The sequence below is a fragment of the Phaethon lepturus genome, unplaced genomic scaffold (genome assembly GCF_000687285.1).
Source record: "Phaethon lepturus isolate BGI_N335 unplaced genomic scaffold, ASM68728v1 scaffold6397, whole genome shotgun sequence".
NCBI lineage: Eukaryota > Metazoa > Chordata > Aves > Phaethontiformes > Phaethontidae > Phaethon > Phaethon lepturus.
This window is the reverse complement of record NW_010551064.1, coordinates 100,756-127,183: the sequence shown is the minus strand read 5'-3', so window position 1 is coordinate 127,183 and position 26,428 is coordinate 100,756. Positions and strand designations below refer to the sequence as shown.

General features: G+C 38.4%; 1 protein-coding gene across 1 annotated transcript in view; it reads left to right on the top strand.

The window, feature by feature from the left end:
• RAPGEF2 (Rap guanine nucleotide exchange factor (GEF) 2) overlaps positions 1-26,428 on the top strand; it is a 134,206-nt gene that overhangs the window by 9,399 nt on the left and 98,379 nt on the right. The window contains exon 3 of the mRNA XM_010290754.1: positions 8,490-8,573. Coding sequence (XP_010289056.1) covers positions 8,490-8,573 — 84 coding nt within the window. The remainder of the gene's footprint in view (positions 1-8,489; positions 8,574-26,428) is intronic.

Sequence of the window (26,428 nt, the reverse complement as noted above, 5' to 3'; positions counted from 1 at the left end):
TACTGATGGTTTAGGAGACTTATTTTTTTGTTCTGAATTTCTCTTCTGATATCAAGGGCTAATTCACTGTACAAGTTTAATACCAAGACTTCAATGACAATAGGTCAATTAGCTTGCATATGTATATTTGCATCATGTATTTATTGATTGCCTGTTTAATCAGCTTTTAGACTGACACTCATTACTGACACTCTGCAGTAATTTCTGATTTGATTGAATTTTCTGTTTCATTTTACTGATTTTATTTCAGAAGTGGAAAAGAATACAAATAAATTTCTCTAAAAAAAAATCATACTTCTGATTATTTGTTTTCCTGAATACTGAGGAATTGTTTCCTGTGATTCATTCATCTTTATTTCCCACTCTTGCTACCAGGAGACAAGACACCCATTTTCATATTTTGTCCACTTAAGAAAAGATAATCATAGACATCAGTTGAAATACGCACTTCAAGGTGTCTGCTTAGTGAAAATTAGAAGTTCTACATTCTGAGTTATCGGTTTTATTACTGGATATATTTTAACTTTTTCTTACATTTATTAACTTACATTTAGAGTGGAGATCAGGAGTAAGAAAAAGTGTAACTTTAATGTGTTAATTAAAAAAAGTATTTGAAAATTGTGTGTGGCTGCTGCATTAAGTACCCAATCTGTTTTACTTCTGTGTTTGGGATATACCTCTTAATGTCATCAAGAGCATCTAAAATGCTCTGGCAGATGTCAGGTAACTGCTTAACTAGCTTATTAAGGAGGATTATAGACAGTGCTGACAATGTGAGTAAACGGTTTTCTGATTATTCTGAGTGTTACAACAATACAGTGCTAGTGGGCAGGGTGTTCAGGCAATGAGATGTCTCCCTGAGAGAATCATTATGCTTAAAAGACACGTTTGACACCCCAAGGCACTTCAGGGCTCATGTCTAATTGTGGCAATGGTTATTCAATTAAACGATAAACTACCTACAGCTTTCAGCATACAGAGGATAACTAAAATGAGCAAAGAGAAACAGATTAATCTGCTGAAACAATATCCTTTGGAGCATAAGCTTGCAGAGCAATGTTCTTTCTAATTTCTTCTTGTGACTTCACACATTTAAGCACTTGCTTAAATGCCTGAAAGAAGTCCCAGTTCTGACATGTCAAATTTTCACTGTTTCTGCCCCTCTCCAGTGGAGATCTGGGAGCATGAACGAGTTCTGTTCTGAATTACTCTGTGTTTACTTTCTAAAATGTATTCAACTTTCAACAATATTGAGTACGATTTAATGAAAATGTAATCTGCTAGGTACATCTTGGTTTCTGTTATGAGTTGTTTTATCAAAACAGTTACAAATGTTATAGCTTGTAGGAATGGTACTATATCCAGTTGAAACGTAAATCTTGAGTGAATTCTTTAGTGGTTGGAATTTGAATGATTTATGGAGACAATAATTCTAACTAGCTCTTTCACAACCAAGAAATTGCTCTTGCCAATTTCATGACCTTTTTATGAAGTCACTTGGTAAATGCCTCTGAATTGGAAAGTAGTTCTGGGTGCTGATGTTTGACTTATGTTAGGGGTCCTTCCAGCATCTGGTGTTGCTGGGCCGAATATTCGGTCCAGTGTTGGAGGGAGAATGACACCTCTGTTGTTTAGGTGTCAGGATAGATGCATCTCCTGTAAAAGAACTATTAAACAGTAATGACATGGAAGCCATTTCCATGCTTGTTTCCACTGAGATCTGTAGACTGCTTATTTTTTTTTTTTCAAGTGCTGTCTTAAAGGAGTTGGCTGAGAAACCAATGACCAGAAGGTGGTCAGAGCAGCAAAGACTTACTGCTTTCAAGTCCAGGTGCTGAATTTTGCACTGAAGCGATGTCATCTTTGACAGAATTAAAGCAGCCACCACAAAGACCTGCAAGTTCTTGCTATGGTGCATACTTAGGATGTTCATTATCTCTGTTGAACCAAATGCACACAAGTAAGCATGTGCCGAATAAGATTGATTATTCCAGAGGTTTTAGTAGTGCTATATCTCATCTTGATGGTGAATGAGAATTAAATCAATTGCTGTTCTTAAAATGTAGCTATTTCTAAAGAAGTTTTAACGGAAAGTGATGCATCAGGGCTTGTTAGGGTAGGGGAAGACAGTAGAGGTGGTGTAGATGTTTGAGTTTTATTGGGTCTTTCAACAGATTGACTTAAATCTTTACTGTAGCTGAACATTTAGGAAGGTTTCTCAGCATCTTATGTGACCAGGAAATCTGAAAGCTACAACTGGAAAACCTGTGCTGCTATAGATACCTTATAGAATCAGTACATGTGGGGAATGTGTATTGAAACACGTTACTTTTTGGTGCATAATTTCTTTGATATGCTGTTAATATTGATTCAGACTTACAGTTACAAACCTGGTGTATACAAGTGTGACAGATTGCTTTATACTTATTTTATTTTGTTTTAATTAGAAAGTAAAACTTTAGTTTTAAGTAGTGCATATGCAACCAGTTGGGGATCTGGGAGTAAGAAGCAGCACCTTCCAGTGGAACAAATAGCTCGCAGCATGAAGAGTTTGATACGGGTGCTGAAGACTTTCAGAGAGCCTGCAAACTTCTTGGATCTTGGCAGTCTGGAGATTTATAAACGCTTCCTGATTTTCGAACTTTGAGTACCTCTGAGGTCTGAAAGAACAGTCATGTGCTAAAAAATGTGTAGGCTAAGTCTGAAAATACTGCTTAACCTTATCAGTGGGGACAGCCTGGTGATGTTCAACCAGAACAGGTAGAGTGACAGCTATGAAGCTATTTTGCAAAGCTCTGTCTACAGCTTTTTGTGTCATTTTCAGTGGGGAGAAGTGTGCTGTCTGGCTGCAGGTTGTAGTTGCGCAAAAGGGACTACGTCAAGGAAGCTGGGGAGGGAAACGCAATGGGAAGGCATTGCAATCCAGTCTCTGGATTTCCGTTCCTAGCTCCCAAATTCCTGTAAATCAAGCTTTCTTGCATTCTGGGAAATTAAATATAGATTCCACAGGAAATCCCCTGCTCGCAAAAGTGCTATAATATAAGAGTCAAGGTTTAAAGTAGCTTTTTTTTTTAAAAAAATTTGTACAACTAACTTCAGCAAGTGGAGGTTATTAATAAAGTCTGCATATGGCTGACTATTTTCTATTGGCTTTCAGTTTTGCACCACTTCAAGGTTGCTGCTAGAACTTGAGTATTCTGAAAACTTTATCAGTAGGTAGCTCTGTCATAGTAGTTTTAAGAGAAGAACGTGAAGTCTTCGTACCCGAGTCCTTTTGTTGTTGTCTTCACAGAATACAAAGCCTATGTTCTGCTAAAGATCTCTTGCTCCTCTGCTTCTTACTCTTAAGATTTAGACTCTCTCCTCTGCACAGCAGTCAAATGCCTTGAGTGTGTGTAGACAAACGGGTATTAGTCTAATCCTAGTGTGCTAACAGAAGTTACAGTTGTAGTGCAGCCGGTGTCTTGAATCTGGACGTAGTTCTGTTGGTTCTGTAAGGCACGGATGGAAGTTTGTGTCACCAGGGTTTCACTGGGGCTTTTGTTGGCTTTAATGTAGGTAGGACAGAATGACTACATGTATTGATTTTGTTCCTTTGACTGCCCCTTTAATGGGTGACTTCTGGGTTGACTTCGTTCTGATTCTCTGCAGGATAAATTGCCTGTGGCATCTTACTTTCCTAGTAATAAATCTTGTTTTCTCTAACTTGGGAAGCTGTATAGCTGTGCTGTATTCGGTAGGCAATATAACTTTAACCGTCCTGAGTTTCATCCAGATGAATATCCAGAACAGTAGATGAGCTGGAAAAAAACAAACAAAACCCAAACAACCCCAAAGAAACCCCCACCAGTCTTACATATTTCAGGCAATGTACTCCATCACTTAAGACCAACAGGTAAAGTAATTTCTTGCCTGCAAAAAAAATCTGTGAATGCGTGCTTGGAAATGTCCAACATGTGCCAATAACTCCCAATTTCAAGTATTTCCACTCCTGCTGTGCACGCAGCCTTGCACGGCTGGCGGGAGGGTGGGGAGAGGAACTCAAAACTAGGTAGAAGTGCTGTTTGCCGGGGTTGTTGGCTGCACTTCCAGTCTCTCAGTGTCTGACAGCTGCTGCTGCAGTGGTGGTGGTGGTGATGGCGGACAGCAGTGGCACCCTTACAAAACTAGTTAGAAAGATCTTACCTAAGTAAATGTCTTTCCTTTTTACATCAGCTTGACTGACAGGTGCTACTGGACCCTCCCTTCAACTGTCCTTAGGCCAAAAAAACCCCCAACCTCGCTCTAAGGATGCCTTTGCGGGGAATTCATCAGCGTTTATTCTGTTTCATCTAATTCTGGATAAAGTGCTTACACACACTGAATATGCTCCTGCAAACCCAGCCAGGGGTGTGTCTTGTCCACAAAAGAACCCTTTTAAGCACAATTTGCTGTCATCTCTTTGACAGAAGTATCTTTAGGAAGACAAACACAGTTTCTAGATACCTCTTTGGGCTGCCAGTGGTAGGCAGTGTTCTAGCAGTGAAAGAAAACACTGTAACTAGGCTTAGATTTGTTCTCTAGAATTCAATTTTGATGTTTAAAAACAAAGTGTAAAATGTGATTGCGAAGAAAACCTTTCAAGTGTGATTATTCTACGTGGGGTAAAATGGTATTTGCATGACTCCTCACGTGGCTTGAAGTGCTTTTGTAGTTCAGTATAGGCTTCTTCTATAGTTCCTTCTGTCCTTTATTACAGGCACAAAAGTCCTGAAGAATGCAAATGCATTGTTGATTAACAAATGTCAAGCATGAAAAATACAGAAAACATGGAGGCTTGATTGAAAGCCACCTGATGTTTGAATAGCATTGCAGAGAGCCCAGGGTCCTTAAAATGGAAGAATTGCACAGGTTTTTTGTAACAGCAATACCTAGCAAAAACTGGCTGCCAAATGGCTGCTTTGAGGCTTAATTCTAAACAACTGAAAGTGTCGCAAGTGTTGAGAAGTGCAGGAGTTAAATATATTTTCACATTAAAGGAAGAGATCAGGCTTTCATTTGTCTGTAGTTTCTTTGGAGGGAAGCATGTGTGTTCTGGTGGAAGGAATGTATTTGCTATATGTGTGGGGTTTGTTTTGTTCAAGACTGTATTAAGACACTAGTAGTTGTAAGAATGAAGAGAGTGAAAATCCATCAGTGTTCTTTGCTCTTGGAGACTGTTTTGGAAATATTTACGATGTTTTGTCTAGTAATGAAAATTTAAAAGAATACGTGGTGTATTTTGGGGGAGGTACCTTGAATACAGACATGCTCTGTAGTAACCTTCCACTCTTGTGACACAGCAATATTGAAGATGTTTTTTTTATTTAGATAATTAAGGAATTGAGTACAGTAGAATTGTTTTGCACAATTTCTAAGCTACCTGATAGCTTAGAAATTTTCAAACATGACTGTAAGAAAAAAGTTATCTAAGTACACATAAAGCAAAAGGAAAACAAACCCTATCAGATGGTATTTCCTAAAGGTTGATTTATTTTTTTAATCAGCCCTTTCAGCTGTCAAATGAACAGATGCTTCTTTTGATTATATATAAAGTGGATAAAGTATAATGTGCATGCCAGATAAGTGAAAAAGAGCAACAACTGTTGAAGAGCTAACTTACAGAGAAAGTGGATAAACATGTGAATTGGTGGGGGGAACAGATGCTTCTTTTGATTATATATAAAGTGGATAAAGTATAATGTGCATGCCAGATAAGTGAGAAAGAGCAACAACTGTTGAAGAGCTAACCTACAGAGAAAGTGGATAAACATGTGAATTGGCGGGGGGAAAAAAAAAAAAAGATAAAACTGAGTTGGATGCTTAACTGAGTGAAAAGTCATACTGTGTGTGATCAAATAAGAAAAATGTAAACCACTGCAGTTATGTGTATAATCATTATAGCTGTTTGTTGAAGGATTCAAAAGGAGATTCAAAACCAGCATTAAGATGAATTTGAATATTGAACATACTGACTGATGCTTGTGAAAGCCAGTGGTTGCCTTTCTCTTTGGAGATGAAGATCTCCAGTGAGTCAAGATAGCTAAAGCTCCTTACAAATAAGTGATTTGACAGAAGGATTTAAAATAGTTCATCAGCTTCTAAAGGAGGGGAAGAAAAATGCTTGTGTACTACTAGATTTGCAAAAGTTAAAAAAATTTACTATTGGTTTAAATACTTCTTAAAATTCTTTTTGTATTAATTTATGTTTGGAAATTGCTTTTTGTTATGCTTAGTCGAAATTCCAGTTTTTACAAAAAGGAAGGAAAAAAACCCTACAAAAATTCTTATGTGATAATATAATGCACTCTAATGCACATATCTATGTGATAATATAATGCACTCTAATGCACATGGAAAAACTATCATTGACATCCTAATAGAGTTACTCCCCAGCAGCTTGGGAAGTCACTCAGTCTAACAGCCATTGCTGAAAATGACTATTTTAGAAATTTTCAACTACGCTAATTAGTACAGATTATTTGTCTTTAGACTGGCATCTATTAAAAAGCAGAAACAACAGAAAAAAAACAACAGACTTGCAGTTCAGCAGCAATGCTGGCTGTATGCCTGTTGGCTCAGGACTCATTTGGGGCGAAGAGTGTTTGAAGATGTGTGATTTAACTCAGGTGCATGTTTATGCTTTCGAGAACCATATTTTAATTTGAAGTAATGGTTTCCTTGAGTTTATCTGCTTTAACGTGGTTCTCTGTACTTACGTACTCTGGTGATTTTCCTAGACTAACAAGTTTGAGGGCAGTACAGGTCCATGTGAGAAGCAAGCAGGTGAAGCACACTTCAGAAAAGGCAGCTTGGTGCTCTTCTACTACGTAAATCAGGATGGTTTGTTGTTTTAGCTGTGACAGCATGTTATCACTTCATTTTCTGTTGTCTATCAGTATAAAGAAGTATTTCCTGAAGTCTTCGTTTTGAAGATGTTAGGTCTTCACTGGTCAGGGTGGCTTCAGCGGTCAGGTCATGGGCTGGTAGAAAAGAAATACAGGCTGCATCACTTCAGTCAGTTCTTGTGGTCTTGGTCATAGATCACGTCCTCAATTTCCTCTGTTAATTCTTCATGTTTCTGATGTTTGTCCTTTCTCTCATAGTTATAAAGTGCAAAATGGAAATAGAGCACGGTTCTAGATTTGATAGTTTGCTGTTTTGCTCTCAGCTGTTTTAGGCCAGCTCCTTCCCTCTCTTTCTAACTTCGGCTTTCCTTTTAGAAAGCGTCATATAGTGAGTGCTGAGGAAATGGCACTCTTGTTTTGAGGACCCTGCTGTGTAGGTACTTCTTAAATTGAAGTTCTTCAAATGAAAAACACGCTGCTAACATGCACAAAGCTTACTTAGATTTAAGATTGGGTTTTAATACTATGCTGTCATTGTCGTTAAAAGATGTGGGCTGTTCTTGCTTGAAGTTAGAACTAAATGTTGCTAAAGACTTGAGACATATAATTTTAAAAAATGAAGGTGCTACAGATTAATTAAGTAATCTACATCTCTTAATGTTGCTAGGGATGTGGTTTTTGGATAAGAATGCTCGTGCAATTTGTAGCGGTGTACTTGAATCCAATTAGTGGGTTTCTTTGAAAGAAACAGGAGTGGTAAAAACTGAAGTAGACTGTCAAAATGGCAGAAGAATTCTGCTGCAACTATTTCTAGTAACCTTAAACTATTTTATTTTCCTGTCTAAACATTATTTGAACTTACCCAAGAAGAGTCTAAGCCTATGAAAAGGACTTTGTATTACTCAAGGAGCAAGAGCTGAATCTACAGTAGAATGCACTGGGCCTGGATGACAAAGTCCTCATCCAGTTCTTCTACAGGATGAAGAGAGGTTAAAAGAAAATCTTTGTCCCTTTTATTGAGAATTTATTCGTGTGCCGGGAAGGGACATGAAAGGGGAGTGACTAGTAGCAGCAGATAAAGTTGATTAACGAATCTGATGTAGGTTTACCATCTGCAAATGTATACAGTGTTCCCTTACCTTATGGGAAGGCAGACTGATGCTGAAAGGCAAATTTCCGTCTTGAAGAAATGGGGAAGAAGGAGATGTCTAGAATTGGCAAAGGAAGTCTTATTTATAGAGGGGAAGATGCTACAGTTCTCTTCAGGACGAGGAAAGTAATGGATTTGACAGAATACAATGTGATAAATTTATTGTAGCTTGACTTCATTTTAATCACTTTCAATTATATTTCATTGGATTTGTGCTGTTACCAAATGGATACATACTTTTTAAAAAGTGAAGTAAATGAAATGTGACATTCTAATAATGTACATTTGCAAGTGGAAATTAGAATAGTTTGACAGAATTGTTCTGTAAATGATTGAACTGTGGCTTTCTTCCATAATTTTGAGCATTTTTGCCTCTTTGATGTTCTTTGTACTGCAAATTTGTAGTGCTATGAGTAACTTAAATCAAGTGTCTTAAACTATGTCCTTTTTTTTTTTTTTTTTTTTTATTCCAGCCCTGATGATATTGGTACCTGTTGGTATATCCTGCTGTCTGGTTCAGTCTTCATTAAAGAATCTATGTTTCTTCCAAGGAGCAGGTATGTCAGCTATGAATGCATGGCATTCTGTATTTTAAATAGAAACCATGTGATGTAGAGAATTTTTAGAATTAAAAGGCAATAATTTATGGTTAATACAGAAGTACACACATAAGCACACTCTTCCTACCTTCGCTAGCTGTGGTAGTTGTTTTATGCCCATAGCTAGAATTGAAAGCCCATCATTGCGAACAGTGTACAGGCACCCAAAGTGTCATGCAAATGCTGTCTATTTAAAAATAAAACCACCAAAAAACCCTGACAAATGAAGTACCGAGTAGTCTGTTCCTGTGAGTAATCAAACTTTAAATCATAGTATGCACGAGAACTTATAATGCTTTTCTGAGGCTTTACTTACTGTGCATAAGTCTTCAATGCATGTTTTAACCTATACTCAGATAATGTTACTGCCTATTTTGCTACTTCTGTTTAAGGTTGTACTTCATGTAAATGAATTTGCAATAAAAAGTGATATTTTACATGGAAAAAGATAAGCTTGAGTGTAAGACGCTCAAAATTTACGTTGCTACACTAAAAATTAGATTATTTTGAGCTATGGAAAAAAATGCAAATGGCTGCAAGGCTTTTAGACCGAGGTGGTTGAGTTTGATCACTTTAGTGGAAGCAGAGCAGAATCGCTTTATGATGAATGAAAGCACTAGAAACTTCCTTACAGTTTTAAACAGTGGGAAACCAGCTGAAAGCCAGTGTTGGTTGGCATATGAACAATTAGATGTTCAAATCTGCCTTTCAGTGGGAGAGGAATGCTGGGTTTGGGACTTCCATTTGATGATGGTGGCATGTTCTTGGTGTAAGCAAGTGTCTTGCATCTGTAAGAGGACAGGCACCACTGATAAAAAGATATATTTGATGTGCCATCAAACAGTACCATCTATGATAAAGGTACAAAACCGGTTATTGTAAAAAGTAGCACTACAACAGATTATAGGATCCCTGCTGCTGGCAGATGGAAGAAAATTGTCCCATATGTCATCCATGAACAGGCGATGCCAGAATAAAAGCTGGCAGAAAGTGCTACCTTTAGATGCCAGGAGAAGGGATATATGATACCTGAATTAACGTAAGGTGGTTATATATAGTCTGTGGCAAGGATCTTGGTTCCTTTGAATTACAGCAACGCTTGTGCTTCTGACATTTTGACACTCGATGAGAGGTGAGACTTAATAAGATCAACAATGAGCTTGTGATTCTTCCTGGAAGAATGAACAGAAAATTACAGGTCCTGTGACTTTAAGTAGAGCATTTAAGGGCTGTTCACCTGGAGAAATTCAGAAATGACATCTGGGACAGTGTCTTGAGACCTTGGTGAATTTCAAGTGTGGAATTTGGAATTAGAAAAAGTTTCATAGTTGTGGATGGAGTCAAGTAGCTGCCAAAGCTGGTGTCTTGGGAAGCAAATGCAAGAGAGACTGTTTGTTAATTAACAAAGATAACAGAAGTCCATGAAAGCAAAATTAAGAAGCTTTAAATTAATGTTATAAGATAGAAAGTATTTCTGGAGAGCGAAACCAGAGTCATTCTAGTGAGAGGATTTGTGCTCAGAAGCTGTAATTATTAGGAGGATAGAGGAGGGCCTTGTTTAAATGCAGGACAAGGCTAATCAGGATGTTTACTGTGGAAATGAGTAAGCTGCAATATCTGGGCCTTGGGCTCATCCATGAATAAGAAAGGCAAAGAGAATCTCAAGATGCCTTGAGAAAAGCAAGAAGGCATCCAGGTTGCATTTCTGATTGGAATACTGGTAGGTAAGAAGTGATCTTTTATTTTATTTTTTTATTTCTTTAAAGCAAAGGCTTGAGAAGAAAACTAATTTTTTCACCTTTACTTATGCTGCCAGTGAATTGCTCACAAAGCAATAGTAAACTTCTCAGATATGCAGACTGGGTAGAAGAGATTGATTACCAGCAATACTAAAGTAAAATTTTACAGTGCTCTAGAAAAAAGGGAGCCAGACCACCTGAAAAGGCTGCTGTTCAGAAAGAACTGAGAGGGCGGTATGTTGAAATCTGGAGTAGTGTCGAAAGTGGGCAAAAGGCAGTTGCTGGATAACTGTTTACTTAAACTGACTATTTATACATATAGGGAGTAATAATTTCAAGAGCCTTTTTGAGCGTTGTGTCATTTATGAGCCTTGTTGTCGTATTGCTGTTAAGATAGATTTTCTATGCTTTAGCAAATGGAGCAAGTCCTGATGCGTTGTTGATGTCAGGTAATAGGAAGACTTAAACATTGCCAGGTAGAGATCATCTAATTTTGATAGTGTTTGGCCAAAACATTGTCATGTGAGTAAACTTACTGTAAATTCATATCTAGACTATTTTAGTGTCTTTTTGCCCCCCAGTTTCATCCATTTTATCTTTGCCAATCTAGAAAGCCTCTAGGAAATAATTTTGCAACATGTGAAGCTTGTGAGTAAGAGAGCAGGATGGAATGGAGAAGTCTGCGTAGGAACAGAAAGCAAGAAGTATGTTCCTCTCCTCAAATCTTAGCGACTCAGAAAATTCTAATTTCCCTAACTTTTCTCTTCCCAGAGCTGAGAGAGATCAATACATACTGTCTCCCAGTCCCTCCTATTCCCAAACATCTCACCATCCAAAACTTCTCAATTTTTTTTTTTTCTACATTAACATTTATTCTCTTTTCTGACGGCTTAACCCAGCCTGCCCCACACACCTGCAATAAATCCCCTTGCAGAGGTTCCCTGGGCTGCATCCAGCCCTCCCAGCGGGACCTCAGGAGCTGCTGGTGGTGCTCAGGCTGTGGGCTTCCCCTTGCCCCTCCTGCTGGCTTTGTCGAGCTGGGCTTCATTGAATGATGGCTGGACAATAGCTGGCCAAATTTAAAATAAAATCCATGTTTCCCCCTGAGAGTCTCAAGAGCATTTGCTATTCTTTGCTGGATTTCATTCTTTTAAAATATGTGTCTGCACAAGTTAGGGTAACAGTAGTACCTAGTCAGGGGAACTTGCCTAGTCCAAATGAATAAACCTGCCTGCAATTTTGGAGGTGTTTTCACAATCCTGTGCTGAATTCTACCTTGCTCTCAACCTTGTGGCCGTTGGCATTTGAGCCTATAAGGAATAGGATGGAGTGCCATCATCAGATTTATAGCTGAAACTTGGAAGTACCTTAGTGCATTCGACTGAATATACTCAGCATATTACTTGCATTTGGGCCCTCTATTAGCTAATTTAGTTGCATTAGTTTCAGATATAGCATTCTCAGGCTGGTTGGTGGATAACGCTGAAAATGCTGTTTTGTTGTATACTGTGTGAGGTAAACCTATTTTATTTTTTTTTTCTTCTAAATAATTCTTTTCATGTCTTTAATTCCTAGTGTTAGATACTATCTAAAATTCTCTGGGGAGAGGGAGTGACGACTAGTGTTGGCAGACAGATAATATATAGTTGGGAAGAAGGATGTCTTAAAAAAATAATAAATTAAAAAACCCCAAGCTGTCTAAATGCATAAGAAATGACCAACCCACTGCTTTCCCACTCAAACCACAAATAAATAATAGTATAGCAGTGCAAAATAAGCAGGTTTCTAATGTACTATGTATGGTCTAATAGCTGCTAGTTGAAATAATTTGAAATGAGTGGCATAAACTGCCAAAGTTGTATAATTTACTTGGTGACTTGTAATACTACTTCCAACTAGCTACTTGACAAGTCTTTAATTCAAAATAATAAAAGAAAATGTTCAAGCTGGAATATTGGAATGGAGTAACATATTTTGGAAACTAACTTCTAAATCATGTCTGTTTTGCGAAAATATTAGGAGTATCACTTTGCGTATTGTAATATAGTCTAGCTTGTATTTGTTCAAATGCCAAGCCATCAGATAGCAAATGGTGTTCATAAGCTGGATTTTATTCAGTTAATTTATTATCTTGGGAAAGCTTACGACTCAGAGCTTTTTAAAGAATTTTGACCTGAACAATTAAAGCTGCCATATTTTATGTGAAATAAAGTAAAGCTTAATCATGTTCTCCTATTTAATTTCTGTAAATTGCAACAATGAAATTTATTCTGGCTGTTTCATGTGAGGAAGATTCCCCCCCCCCGTATTTTACTATTAAAATTTTTCATACTTACTCCTTTTCTTTAGCATCAGGCACGTATTACTTTCAAACTAAATGTTTCTTAATTCCCTTTCCCACCACAAATACCAGCCTAGCACAAATTAACACTTTTTCCCTTCACCGCTTCCCCTGAGCATCTGTACCCTCAAGCAGTTCACATGGTAGAATGAGGTTTCTGTATTAAGTCCAGAAAATAAATGAGCAGAAAATAAAATTCCCTGAAGGTTGTCCTGGCTCTCCTGTGTTTTCACATGGTCACTGACAGCAGTAATGTGACAGTCCCTCAAAATATCTTTCAGAATGGCCTCCAGCATCCCTAGGTCTGCTCTGTGCATCACATTTGCTCAGCTGCTCAGACTTCCCATGTGGTTTTTGGACTTCACTTCTGGTGTAAATTCTGCCATGGTCTTTCATCTTATTTGACTTGGAGCTGCACTACAAAAACATCTCCTAGATCTCCCACAGCTAACCTCATGCTTGCCCATGGCCTCCATACCAGAGGATGCAACAAAATACAGAATTGTTGGGCAGTTTTTCTCAGACTGATAGGCTCTGGTGCTTGGGTTTTTCTTGCCTTTCTCCCAGAATTCTTCCAAGACTGTCTGGGCGGTGTGGTCTGCGCCGCTCAGGCATGCTGCAATGACGACTTGCCACCTGCAAACCTGGCTTTGCTCTTGTCTTTAATCAGTCACTCACCTACTCTCTTTCCTTGCTGTAGCCTTTTCTTTTCCTTTCTTACTGCCACACACAGCCCGTTCTCCTCTCCACTTCATATGGCGATGGAGAGCTGCACTCCTTTTGGCAAGCTCACAAATTTTACATTCAAGAGCAATTATTTAAGCTTTTTCCTCTAATTAAAAGATTCATTTTTGAAGCTGAGAGAATATCTGTTTTTTCTCTCTTCAAAATTAAAAGGGATGTATCTGCTTAAATATTGATGATTTAGCCCTCTGGTCTTTCCTGTGCTAAATCGAGTATCCAATTCTACTGGAGAGCCATTGAAGAAATCATGGGCTTGTTTGGAATGTGTTTAAAGCAATAACAAAACTCAGTTTGTGCAGAAATGGTTTGTCCTTGTCAAAGTGTGTCCTGATTAATGTAAGAAAGTAACCTCTGTTAGAAGAGAGTTTGTTAGGGAATTTGCCAGATTTTTTTTATTTTGACAGGTAATGCACCTGAGTATAATAACACTGGATGAGAGCTCTTGGCTATGTACATGCATTTATACGGCTTTATGTATCCTGAAACATACTTCCTAATTTTTGTGGTGCCTGGGACATGCTGTTTGGTATGGTTTGCGTATATCTGGCTGATGATACGTTTATACTTTGAATAGAGAACTGTTTGTTGTTTTCAGTGAGTAAAATTATATCGATAGCTTTAATCACAATGATAAAATCCTTCTCTCAATATATGACCCTAATATATTTGCAACTTAGTGTTTATTAGTAATGGCTATTGCTGGCTGAAACTTACGAGATAACAGAATGAAATCAGTGTTTTAACAGAAAAAGCGTGACCAATATACACAAATATTTAAACCAAGATCAATTTTGAATTTGACTAAAGAGGGATTTTTTTTGCCCAGAGCAGGAAGCTGAGAGTTTTAGAACAATGGGTTTGAGGGAGGCTCAGGGCTGTACTTTTGGGAGCTGCTGGTTTACTTATTTAAGCTGCACAGGGAGTTGATCAAGAGCTCTGCTGAGCTTATTGAGCTTTTCTCTGTTTCTGAGTTTTGCTTATGGCTAAGGATTTACAGTGTCATGATGAAAACACGAAGACCATGCATTGGATCTCTTCAAAGAAAAATAACTCCCCAGGTTATGGTTTGAAGTCTATTTAAGAAATTACTTGAAAATGTGTCCTTTGGATTTAGTTTTCCCTCAGAACTCTCACTTTTTAATATAAAACTTTGTCGGAGTGGGAAGGCGAAACCGGAGTAATGATGAGTCCCAATGTGGGTATGGTCATTCTCGTTTATTATAGCAGAATGCACAGCTTTTATAGGTTAACACACTGTCCACGCGCCGGACATTATTCCCCATTTGCCACAAGCAGCTCATCACGCGCTCAAGTCTAATTGTTGATTGGTAACTGTCATTTTACATGTCGTCTCATAGACCACCCATTCCCTGATCTTGCAGTTTCTAGTTTCTTCTAAGTTGTTTATCACAGTATGAAGCTCCTTATTGTTCATGTATCAAAGACAGTTCACTTGCTCAAGGTTCTTGCGTAGTCATCAATTTCAGTAACAAAGCCAGGGTTGTTCAAGTCGATATAATCATGGCCTCGTTCTGACAGCCAGGCTTCCACAAAACTTTATTTTTTTTTGCTGCTAGTCGTTGCTGCTGAATTTTCTCATGACCTGTTTGCTGCTTCACTATTTCTGTATCCAGCGAAGCGCTGTTCTGAAGCCGTGCTCATGACTATCTCTCAAGGCTGGTGGGAGGGTATAGAGAGTATGGTATTGTTGCGGGCTGACCCCCAGCGCCATCTTGTCTTCTGTCTGGTTTTAAATGCCTTGGTTCAGCATTTCAGTCCCTCAGCTGAAACTGAGGCACGTAGGAGAGTGATCTTATGGTTTAACCCGGGAAAGACTGAGATCATAAGCTGAAGGAAGAAGTTGGAAGAAGTAGTGGAGATGTCAGTACACTTACGACTGAGTTTATGACTACCATGAATTAGTCAACAGTGGATTTCAAATAGACATCACAAAAGTAATGCCAATTGCTTTGTACCATCTGCATCTACCTAAGACTGTGTATATCCTTTTGGATGGAGAAGTTTCCTGTTACCTGCAAGCACAAAATTAGACTATCACAGCGCACATGACAGTAATTACTTTTTAAGACTCAAACTCCTGGAGGAAATAAAAGCTCCCTTACAAGAGGGAGCATTTTATTGGGAGTTCATGGTCTGGCCATCTACCTTGAATGTGGTTTTATGGCCAGTGTTATCACTGAAGCCTGGAGCTCGCTGACATGTGGCATTGCCGCCTTCCTCACGGGGTGCTGAAGGAGCTGGAGCTGCCATGGGTTTCACAGAATCACTAAGGTTGGAAAGGACCTTCAAGATCATCAAGTCCAACCATTAATCCAGCGCCACCATGTCCCCTAAACCATGTCCTGAAGCGCCACATCCACACGTTTTTTGAACACTTCCAGAGATGGCAACTCCACCACCTCCCTGGGCAGCCTGTTCCAATGCCTGACCACCCTCTCAGTGAAGAAATTTTTCCTAATATCCAATCTAAACCTCCCCTGGCGCAACTTGAGGCCATTTCCTCTCGTCCTATCACTAGTTACTTGGGAGAAGAGACCAACACCCTCGTCGCCACAACCCCCTTTCAAGGTTTCAAGTAGTTGTAGAGAGCGATAAGGTCTCCCCTCAACCTCCTCTTCTCCAGACTGAACCACCCCAGTTCCCTCAGCCGCTCCCCATAAGACTTGTGCTCCAGACCCCTCACCAGCTTTGTTGCCCTTCTCTGGACACGCTCGAGCACCTCAGCATCCTTCTTATAGCGAGGGGCCCAAAACGAGCTCAGCCGCCCTGAGGGCCGGCTACCAGGGAGGCTTTCAAGGTCTCTGAGTCTGGTCCTCACTCTAGACACAGTCACAGTCAACTCCAGATGTAGCTGAAGTAGCTGAGCCATAAATTAACGGCGCCCTTGTCTTGTCATATCACCTGCCGTTACAGCAAAGTTCGTGATGCAGAGCACGTGCTACTTGAACCAGTAATGTCACCTGAAACTGTCCTTACTGTTTGCAGAAATCGGTGTATGGTTTTTTAAATATGAACACTTAAAATGTTTTTTACAGCTAAATGAGTTTGGTGTTACGCACATTTTGCTTTATTTCACCCATCTCCTGTTCTGTTGAATAATTTAAGAGTTCATTGAGGTTTGAAATTGGTCCTCTTCCAAGTGTGCTGCCAGTATATGAGGTGTTGGGAAGTAGAAGAGGACACAGTTCCTGAATGATGAGATTGGGTGGTGTCTGGTGTTGTTCCTGTCAAAACAATTATTTCAACGCTACTGGAATTTTTTTCTTGCACAACTGATAAAATGTTAAGGGACTTAATCTGTTACGCTGGCATCCTTTGAAAATAAAAATAGAAACCTAGCCTAGTGGGGCTAGTGCTACCAGGCTTTCTTCCAAGTTTGTAATGAGGAGATGAGAAGGTAACAGAGAAGGAAAAAGTGTCAAATGACCTGAATAACTTTTAAGTGAGCCTGAACATTTCTGATTCCTCTTAAGGCAGGGGAGGTTTTCAGGGGTGGAAGGGCTTTATCCTCGGGGAGGAGCCAAGGAGCCCTCACAAGCTGACAAATGCAAGCCTTGGACTAGTTTCTAGGTTTAAATCCTAGAGCTATGTCTCTTTCGATACAAAAGACCCTATGAAGGACCTGAGAGAGTCTGGATCACTTGTTGATGCTCAGGTGCAGTCGTGGAATGTGCATAACAACTTCATGTACTTTCTATAGGCGAGACACCATTAATTGATGATGTAGAGCTTGTAGATTTAAGAGACCTTGTTCTGGTCCATTTTTAAATTGTTTCACGCACAGTAATTGTAAGCTAAGTAAAAATGGCATTTCCTACCACTGTTGCTATATTTAAAAAAAATTTTAAAAATTGAAATGGACTTTTCTTATGTCGTGCTCTATTCAGGTCAATGGTGTTAATCTTCCCCACTGAAACCATAATTGTGTAAAAATACTAAAAAGTTAAATGTATCTATTTTAAAGTCAAAATTATGCCTAAGACTTTGTAATATAGAGCATAGAAACAAAGTATATAACAGTATAAATCTAAACCACTGCTTTTATAGCAAGTCCTGTCTGTGAACCAATTTAGGTTATGTTTGTACTTGCTGTATAGAATAAGTATAATCAAAATTTTTCTGTGTGATATGTGTATGGGACATAGCTAATGCTAAGGAAAAACAAAATTTGAGGGTAGAATTTTTCTGTGTAAGCACAAATGTATCTTAATAGCTCAAAGTAACTGAAAAGAACTTTAAGGAAAAATTAAAATTAAGCAAGCAGAGGGTTTTAACAGGCTAGCTTCATGGGGGACAATCTTTTAGCAGAAAGAAAGCAGAGGAAAGGAGAGAATCCTGGAAGGTAGCTGATAGAAGAAATATAATCTTTGACATCTATGAATGATACCAACTCTTACATTCCATTTTTTTAAATATTAGAAAGTTGTGGTTAAAATTATGGCTCTTTAGTGTTCAAAAAATGTGCTGAAATTATGGGCTTTTTGTTTTTGCTGGGAACATTTTAGAATGCTCTCCAGGATGAATGGGAAAAACATTCATTCCACTGAAAACTTGTTTTTCCTGAAGATACTGATGTGTTCTTGTTGAAAAATTTTGATGCTGCTTAGTTGATACCTGCTTTCTAAAATGTGCTGCAACAAAAACTGGCCTTGAAACAGTATGTCCTTTATTGCTGACTCTTCTCTTTCGCTTATTTTGTGTCTTGTTGGCTAAAGAGACCTTTCTAATCCCAACATTAGGGTTTCTAATGGAGCATGCCACAATCTGAAGTAAATGAGAGCAACATCTAATCAATCCTGGAAACATTGTTCATCTTTGCTTTTATTATTCTTCCATACATTATAATTATGTGATATTCACTTAATTTCAACAGTTCTCACTTGTACTGGTATCTTCTTTATAAAATTTCAGGGTTGATTTTATTATTAAAAAGCTGTTATCTGAAATGATAATAAATTACTTGTATGCAAATGGGGATGTGGAAAAAATTGAGAGCTTTTTCTGAGAACTTAAGAAGGGGAAAATTCTCTGTGTAATGAAGTATGTGGTTATTTTAAATGTGAGACCTGTTATACCTGATTATTCACTACTGCTTACATTGCTAATTAAAGATATCTGTCAGAAGAGAACTGTTCTTTTACAATTGATATTGCAGCTGGTGAGATGACCTATTCTAAAATCTGTTCCTTCTGATTTAAGGTTCCTTCTGATTCAATACTCAGTATTTAAGGTTTTGAGTTCTAGTGCAAAACCTGCAAAACATCAAAAAAACCCTCATTTGCTTGATAAAACTGCATTATAAGATTCCTGTTGAGGGCAAAAGACCATGTTTGTTTTACATGCTCTCAGGGTCTCTGGGCAAGTTTTATAAGTGTAATGAACTGAGAAGTTATCTGGTCATTGCTTACACCAAAATAACAACAAAATGAACTATGTTCAAAACTCTCATAAAGAATACCAAAGAGGGAGAAGTATACCCGTGTGGAGAGAGGGGACAGTGCACTGCATAGCAAGAAGGTGATGATGCTGGTTTAGGTATGATATGCTGGGGAAAAGACCATTTTTGGCAGGGTGGTGACGTTTTCACAACCTCAGGAGTAATGCTTACTAGACAGAGAGGTCCATTTTAAATCCTGAAATTGGATATGATTTGTTACTGCTGAACAATTATATTTAAAAGAAGAATACACAGAGTAGAAGATCATGCTCACCAAAATTTGTGTACTCTAAAGAAAAGTCAGGAGCTATCTCAGAGTCCATCCTGTGCTTACAAGTGTGAGACTTGCAAGTCTTTTTTGAGATGTATATAATTTTTTTTTTTTTACAAAATGTCCAAGAAAACTCTTGAGGGAAGCCCAATATAAATGTTATGGGATGGCTGTCCCCGCATATGGGTTTGGGGTATATGTATATGGGGGAAGAGCCTTCTCTTCACCTCATGTGGAACTCAGATGACCTAAACTTCTATAGACTTATCTTTGGTGATGGACAATCTTGATAAGCTGAAGTAATGATTTTTACTTACTTATGTATTTGCAGGACTGTAGGAAGGTGGAAGGAATCAAAAGTATTGTTTTGATTATTAGCATGATTCTGCTACTGTAATTCTCGTACAAGTAGTGTTTTTAACAGAATGTTACTCCATACCGTAGAAGACTTAAAAATGTCTGAGAGTTTTCTTTCATGTGATGCTAAAATTTTTGAATTTTCAAATGATAATCTAAGTAGCTAAAACAAGATTGTCACTATTACTTCACTTTTTTTACTTTCTTTGTTCATTCACAGTTACAGGGCGCTTATTACAAGATACCTCAAATACATCTGCATTGTACTAATAAGATTTATGGAAACTGGTTACTGAGGTCATGTGTTTAGCCCTCCATGTGAATGAATTAGTGGTGTTGAATGAGTTAGGTGTATAAGTGGGAGTGGAAAATGTCGATATGTATGGTCTTGTTTTACTACAAAAAGCCTAGATGACATGTCACGTTATTAATTTTTTTTTTTAAGTTTTTTAAAAAGATGACAGTTTCTTAATTATGAAAGTCTGTAGGGGGACTTAAAACTTGCTATATATTTTTCAAGGTGAAAACCCCCGTCTTCATTTAGGATCTAACATCTAAAGGCTTTGTATGATGTTGGAAAAATACTCCTCTGTTTTAATGAATTTCATGAATGTTAATAAGCCAGACTGTGTTCAGACAAAGTCTGGGCTCTTAAGTAATATTTTCCTACTACTTCTCATTCTTTGAGACCATTATGTAGATCTTGTGATGTCACAGTGGTCACCAGGGCAACACAGACGTCATTGAAATGAAGCATAAGCAAAGCTGTCTTTATTCAAACCATTTATTAAATTATTTTTTTTTTTTTAGAAGGAATAATTTAAAAAAATAGGTTAGGAAAAAAGCTTTCATCTTTGAATGTGTTCCAAGATAAAATAATGTGAGAACTTCCAATTTAAAAATAAAATAGGGTTATTTTTTTTTTCTGTTTCCCAGATAAAGATATTTTTTGTCAGCTGTTCTGATGAGGTACCTGCCTTCTAGCTTTCTGTGCTAGGTACACTGCAAAGTTGAATGGCTGCAATACGCTAAATTTTGTGGTTGCCACTGCTGCTATGTTCCAGTTTTGTTTACCTATATATTTGTGTATATAGTTTATAAATACAGATCTTGAATTTCACAGAAAAATTTTGTAAACACATCTCTCTCTTGTTTAGTATATACGAAAGGGTCATAAAGAATCCTAAATGGTATTGTAGTCTGGAAAACGTTCAGGATCACCTGCTGCTATAAAGGCCCTGAGCATCTACCCTTATATGCAGTAAATTTGCAAAACAATTTGTTATTCCTTATAGCACGTTTTCAGATTGGGATTTTAACCGTTCTTCAGTTTAACTTTAGTTTTAAGGTAACATTATAAAATGCTAAAGTGAAAAGCAATAAATTCGAAACTTTACTAATTTTTTTTTTATATAGTCAAACTTGCTACCATACTCAGTCTTGTAACTAGGTAAAATTTTATAATTAACCACACTTTTCAAAACAGTAGTCTGTACTAAAAGACAAGCTGTGTGAAGATCATAAGGCATGTGTTTCAGGGGTTGACTGAGGGACTTTCTCTGGAAGCAAGCCTCCAGAATATAACTAATTTCAAATTATTCACCATGGGTTTTCAGGAACTTCTTTTGAAGTGCTTTCAGTAGCCAGCCATAAATTACCAGATTAATGCAACCTCTGATCTGGGTTGTATTTGCATAAGAAAGAAAGAAATCCCTGTGGGTATTACGTAGGTAAAGCACTAGTCTGTCATCTGTAAGGATGCTAAACAAACGTGTTCAAAATACTGAAGAGGTTTACTAAAGCTTTCAGCTGGAGTTCAAATTAACTTTCACACACTTCTAGCAGGAATTATCTAAAGCATTAGTATACTACAAATGTGTTTATCCTATAATTTTAGTGTCCTTCATGTAGGCTGGTTCCTCGCCAGGCATTCTCTGTCTGGCTTGCTGGGTTCTTCCCAGCTTTGCGCCCTGCCGCTGCCGCACCGGCGTTACTGCCCTGGACGCTGTGATTCCTCTTCCCCTTCCTCTTCCCCTCTGGTACTTCGGGTCCCAGATCAAAGCGAAGGAGCTGCAATGATGTTTGAGGGTTGCTTTTTCTCTTGTGAAACACCCCCCCCAAAGTATTATTAAGTGGCAGGTAGGTAGTTAGCTGTGATGTTGCGAGCGAGTCCCTTCCCTGACACATGAGCTCTTGCATCTGCAGCTGTAAACATCTAAGCTATCATATGACGCTGGATAAGTCTAATCATCCTTATCCATGGTATGTAGTGAGCTCATGTCTCCAGGAGTTGCAAACAGTGACAGGTCTGCAAATGCCTCTTCAACTCATATTCCAGTTGCCAGCACCTCCATTTGCCTTTCAACTGAAAAGCATTTCTGTAAAGCAGTTATTTGCACTTGCTAAAAAAAATAATAAGAATGCTATAAATATAACAACATTGTGAGAATTAAGTAAGTTAAAAGAAGATCTGCTGATTATTTTGATACGCAGGTGACCGCCACATTTTAATTAAAAGTAATATTTAGCACAAGTCAAAAGCAGCTTGGACTTCACTTGCATATTTGCTTACTTCTTTCCAAAAGACAGGCACTAATTTGAATGGGAATTGGAGAAGTCAGCCTGTATTATACAGAAGATCAAATTACCCGGTAACAATCTTCTGTCTTTAAGTTGCCAAATCCTCGCTTTCATAGTTTCCAGCGTGGGGGAAACCCGCTGCTGCCTTCCCTCCTTGCGTCCTCCCCAGCGCAGGGCTGTTCGCGTTGGAGCCGCTCTGCATGCGTGAAGGGCGCTGTCGTCTTTTCTGAGGGGTCAGAAAATGGCCGTGCCAAATTTAGTTTTCATCAGAACGCTGAAGCGTTCCCCTAGGGAGGCCTTGCGCATGTATACGCTCTTCTAAACTGTAGCTTTTTGGGTTTTTTTTGTCCTATCCCTGGCAAGGGTGAGCTGAGCGGAGGAACAGCCTGGGTTTCACAGCACGCTCACCTGAAACCCAGCTAAACCTGGCTTGCTTAGAACCAGCCGTGGGGAGGGGCTGCTGTTGTTGATTCTAATCTGGACATACCAAAATGAAACACGGCGGGTTTTAATAAAAGAAGATACGGGAGGAGGAACTTGACTGAATGCCTTACTATCTGCCTAAAGGGCAGATAGAAAATAAACCCCATTTTTTCCCCACCTAGACTTCAAAAAGCTACTGCTCTACAACATTTCATTCAGGAACTCAGTGTGACTGGTTTGCTTTAAAACTAAATCCGACGCGTTTTGGCGTTGTTGCAAGTTAAACGTTGATTATTACATCAAGATTTGACTTCGGGGTTTGTCAGAGGCCAGACATTCTGCTCGTGTTTGCCGCTGTATCATCAGAGAATAATTGACGCAGTGATGGAAAGCAGCTGCTGGTCACGGCTGAGGTCATGGCGCTGGTATGAGGAAGCAGCGCCGCGCCACACGTGCGGGCGGGACGTGCAGCAAAGGATGCGCCCAGAGTTTGGAGAAGAGAAGGGTAGAGGGAAGACGGGAAACGCGGTGGGGAGCGCTTGCTCTTACTACCAGCTGTTTACCTTCATTTGCAGGGTGGGTGCTGCCCAAAAGCAAATGAAGACTCTTTGCCTTACGTAACTTCAGATTCTAAACATGCTTAATGCAATACCTCTGTATTTCATTTTGGTAGTTTTCTGTGATCCTCCTAAACGTAGATGTCAACTGGTGCAATGCAATTTTCAAAAAAAAGAGTTTTGAGGTATTTGGTTTATTTTTTTATCATGAATATGTTAAAAGCTTGGGAAACTGAACTGAACTATGCGTAGCCTTGTGCTTGCGGATTTATTGAGGTACAGTCTAGAAGAGAAAGGGATTAATTTCAGGGACTGTGGGGGGTGTGAAAACATTTACTTTAATCTCCACGTATATTTAGATGTCTTGTATTGACAAATACTGCACAGCAGTCATCTTAAGCCATAGGCTTTTTTGTACATCCCATTTGAAAACTTCAGAAGAAGGAAAGGTTTTGAATGTCTGATTGCTAGAGTTTTGGCATAAATCATTGCAGTACTCATGTAATACATTTCTAGTTTTAATATCTTCTAGAACCATTTTTTAAAAAGCAAAACTTGTATGGAATTTATTTCTTTACATAAATGTACAGTAGAAAACTCAAAGAACTTGAGAAATGAGAAAATATGTTACTTGTATTTTTCCTTGCATTGGAATGTGTCTAAACGGAGTGTGCTTTTTGACTTAGAGGAAATGCCAATTAAATAGACTTTATTCTAAATCAGCAGCTCCATTCCAAATACTGCATTTGCAAATGCCTAAGACTACAGAAATACTTAGCACTTTAAAATGTGCTGAAGAATGTGTATGATATAGATGACCATACTTTGTGGAGCTTTCTTTGTGAGACTTAGATGCAGTTTCACTAAGACTTGTGATTCGTATGTGAATTGATTAATAGTTCAAGCTGATGCAAGGTGGTGAATACCAAAAGAAATAAAGGTTAAGGTTATACGGTAGGAGGAAAAACTAAAGTTTTGTATGTCAATTTTGAAAAACAGTTGTCACAAGTGAAATTGTGCTTTCTGCCCGTGATCTTCGATCTCTAAGAGGAAGGAAGAAAAGGGCTTGTCACTGAAAAACCACTTCTTGGTCTTCATTGTCAGCGGAGTTTTCTTCAGATTCTACATCGCTTTTGATGAACGCATTTACATTCCAGTGCTGAGAAATAACTTTTCCACTGGGGAGCTGGGCTGACGTGAAAACAGGAATGTGGAGGCCCAGGGCGAGGGGACAGGGCTGGATGCTGATAGGGAAACGTTCCCTCTTCAGTAGCTGCCGCCTTTCCTGCGAACGTTGAAAAGAGCATCTGTGTGCGGGTGCGTCTGGGGAGCTGGGGAAATGGATGGGTCACGTCGGGAGAAAACCGCTCTGTCCTCCAGTGCCGTGGTGATTGTAGAAAGGATAGAAAGAGTCACTCTCGATACCTGGAAGGTTTTGGCTGTCTCTACGCGTAAGTGTTTATAAAAATTAACGTGGCGCTTGTATCCGTAGGTGTTGCAGTTCGCTGAGGTACTTTGTTGTTTTGGTTTATTAGTAAATCTAATAAATTTGAAGGAGAAGAAATGCAGGCGGCGATCTTAAATTATTCTCATGTTGCTGTTTGTTGGCTGCTGCACTAATTGTAGCTTTGTAACTGTAAAGGTTTTTAAAATGAAAACTAAAAGTATAAACTTGTGTAACATGGAAATCCTTAGCTTTCACTTAAAACTTGTCTTCTATTAACCAGCGTATTGTAAACCTGCAATACATCTGTTCTTTAGCCAACTGTGTATGTTTTGAGTGTAACGAGTTATAAGGCGAGATGTGTATCTAGTAAGGTACCCTTCTGGAAAAGGGATCTGTCATCTACAGTCAGTGTAAACTCAATTTTAGAATGCATTAGAATGGAAATGAAGTTGTAAATTACTTGTATGGATTAAAATACCTGCTTTTAATATACATAGTGAGCAAAAGGGTTTGGGGTTTTTTTTTTTTAGTACTAATTAATTTATTTGGAAATAATGCTTTTGAAGAGTCCAGTGGGAAATTAGAGTTTTTGTCAATTGCTTCAGGGAATAGTATAGTTAGGGAGCTGTTGCTTGGGGAGAATATTTAACCTTGTAAGAGGTTGTGGGTTTTTATCATCCACTTTCAAAATTGCTACTGTAAAGTGGATTCCTGCAAATACAATTGTTTTTATATCTTTAAGGTTTTTTGAAAGTAGATTTGTATTCACATAATGCATTCAGTATCTTTATGATGAATAAAAGTAACTGTGATAGAAAAGGACTCCAGAAGTGAAATTGCTTCCCTGGATAGGTACTGAGGAGAGTACCTGTGACGTTTAATAAATACTCAGTGAACCTCAAGTCAGAGCTTATGTGGTAGGAGGAAAAAAAGTGTTGGAAAAACTGCTGCAAAACAAGGTTCTTTGGGGAATTTGAGTGAGGCAGCAATATTCTAACCAGGCAGACTTCTGGCTATCTAACTTACTGTTATAACCTCTGTATTTCGTATTGACAGCTGCCATCGCAAAGATAACTTTAAACTGCCTGAGCCTCCTTTGGTGAAGTTCTCTCATGCACATCACTGATTTAGAGAAAATAGTTGCAAAGCTGGGATTCTCTCAGGTGCGTCACTGACTTAACAAGGTGCTATTTTTAGGAGTTGAAATTAGTAAGGCTTAAGCAGGAGAGAAGATTTTATGTAATAAGACAATTTTGATTGAAATTATTAGGGAATAATACGATACAAACAAATGTGACATGTTAATTATGTAAAATTCTCTAATGAGTTTTAAACACAAAAATGTGGTTTAAGCTTAAGCTCCCTAGTGAAGTCCTATATCCACAGGCTTATTTCACACTACAGTAAGGAGAGGAATAAATTTGTCAAATCCCGGATCCATTGAAATTGGCTAATAAAGGCTTTCTAAATTTTACTTTAGCTAGCCAGTGCTCAGGTAGGCTGTATGGTTTCTGATAAATCTGGGTAGTCAAACTCACTTTCTATGGTAAGTCTGGTCTAGCATCAAAATTTGGAAAGAAGAGTGTCTACAGAAGTTACTAAAATAGAGCTGATATTATGAAGATACTCTGTCAACCCTTCCACTGAAACTTCCATTTGTTGCTATAATTTCTTTGGATCTCTCAATCCAGGGTGCATGCCAGCTTGCAGTCCCTTGTCTGAAGCTCTTCTCCTGCTATTTTATAAAAGGCTTTACAACTTGGGCTTTTTGATCAGCTCAGTAAACAGACTATTATGTGTTGAGTATTTGCTTCTTTGTATTGCTTACTAATATTTTAAGTAACTTATTTTAAGTTAAATCAAGGATGTTTGGTGGCTTCCCCTGCCTAGTGGCTG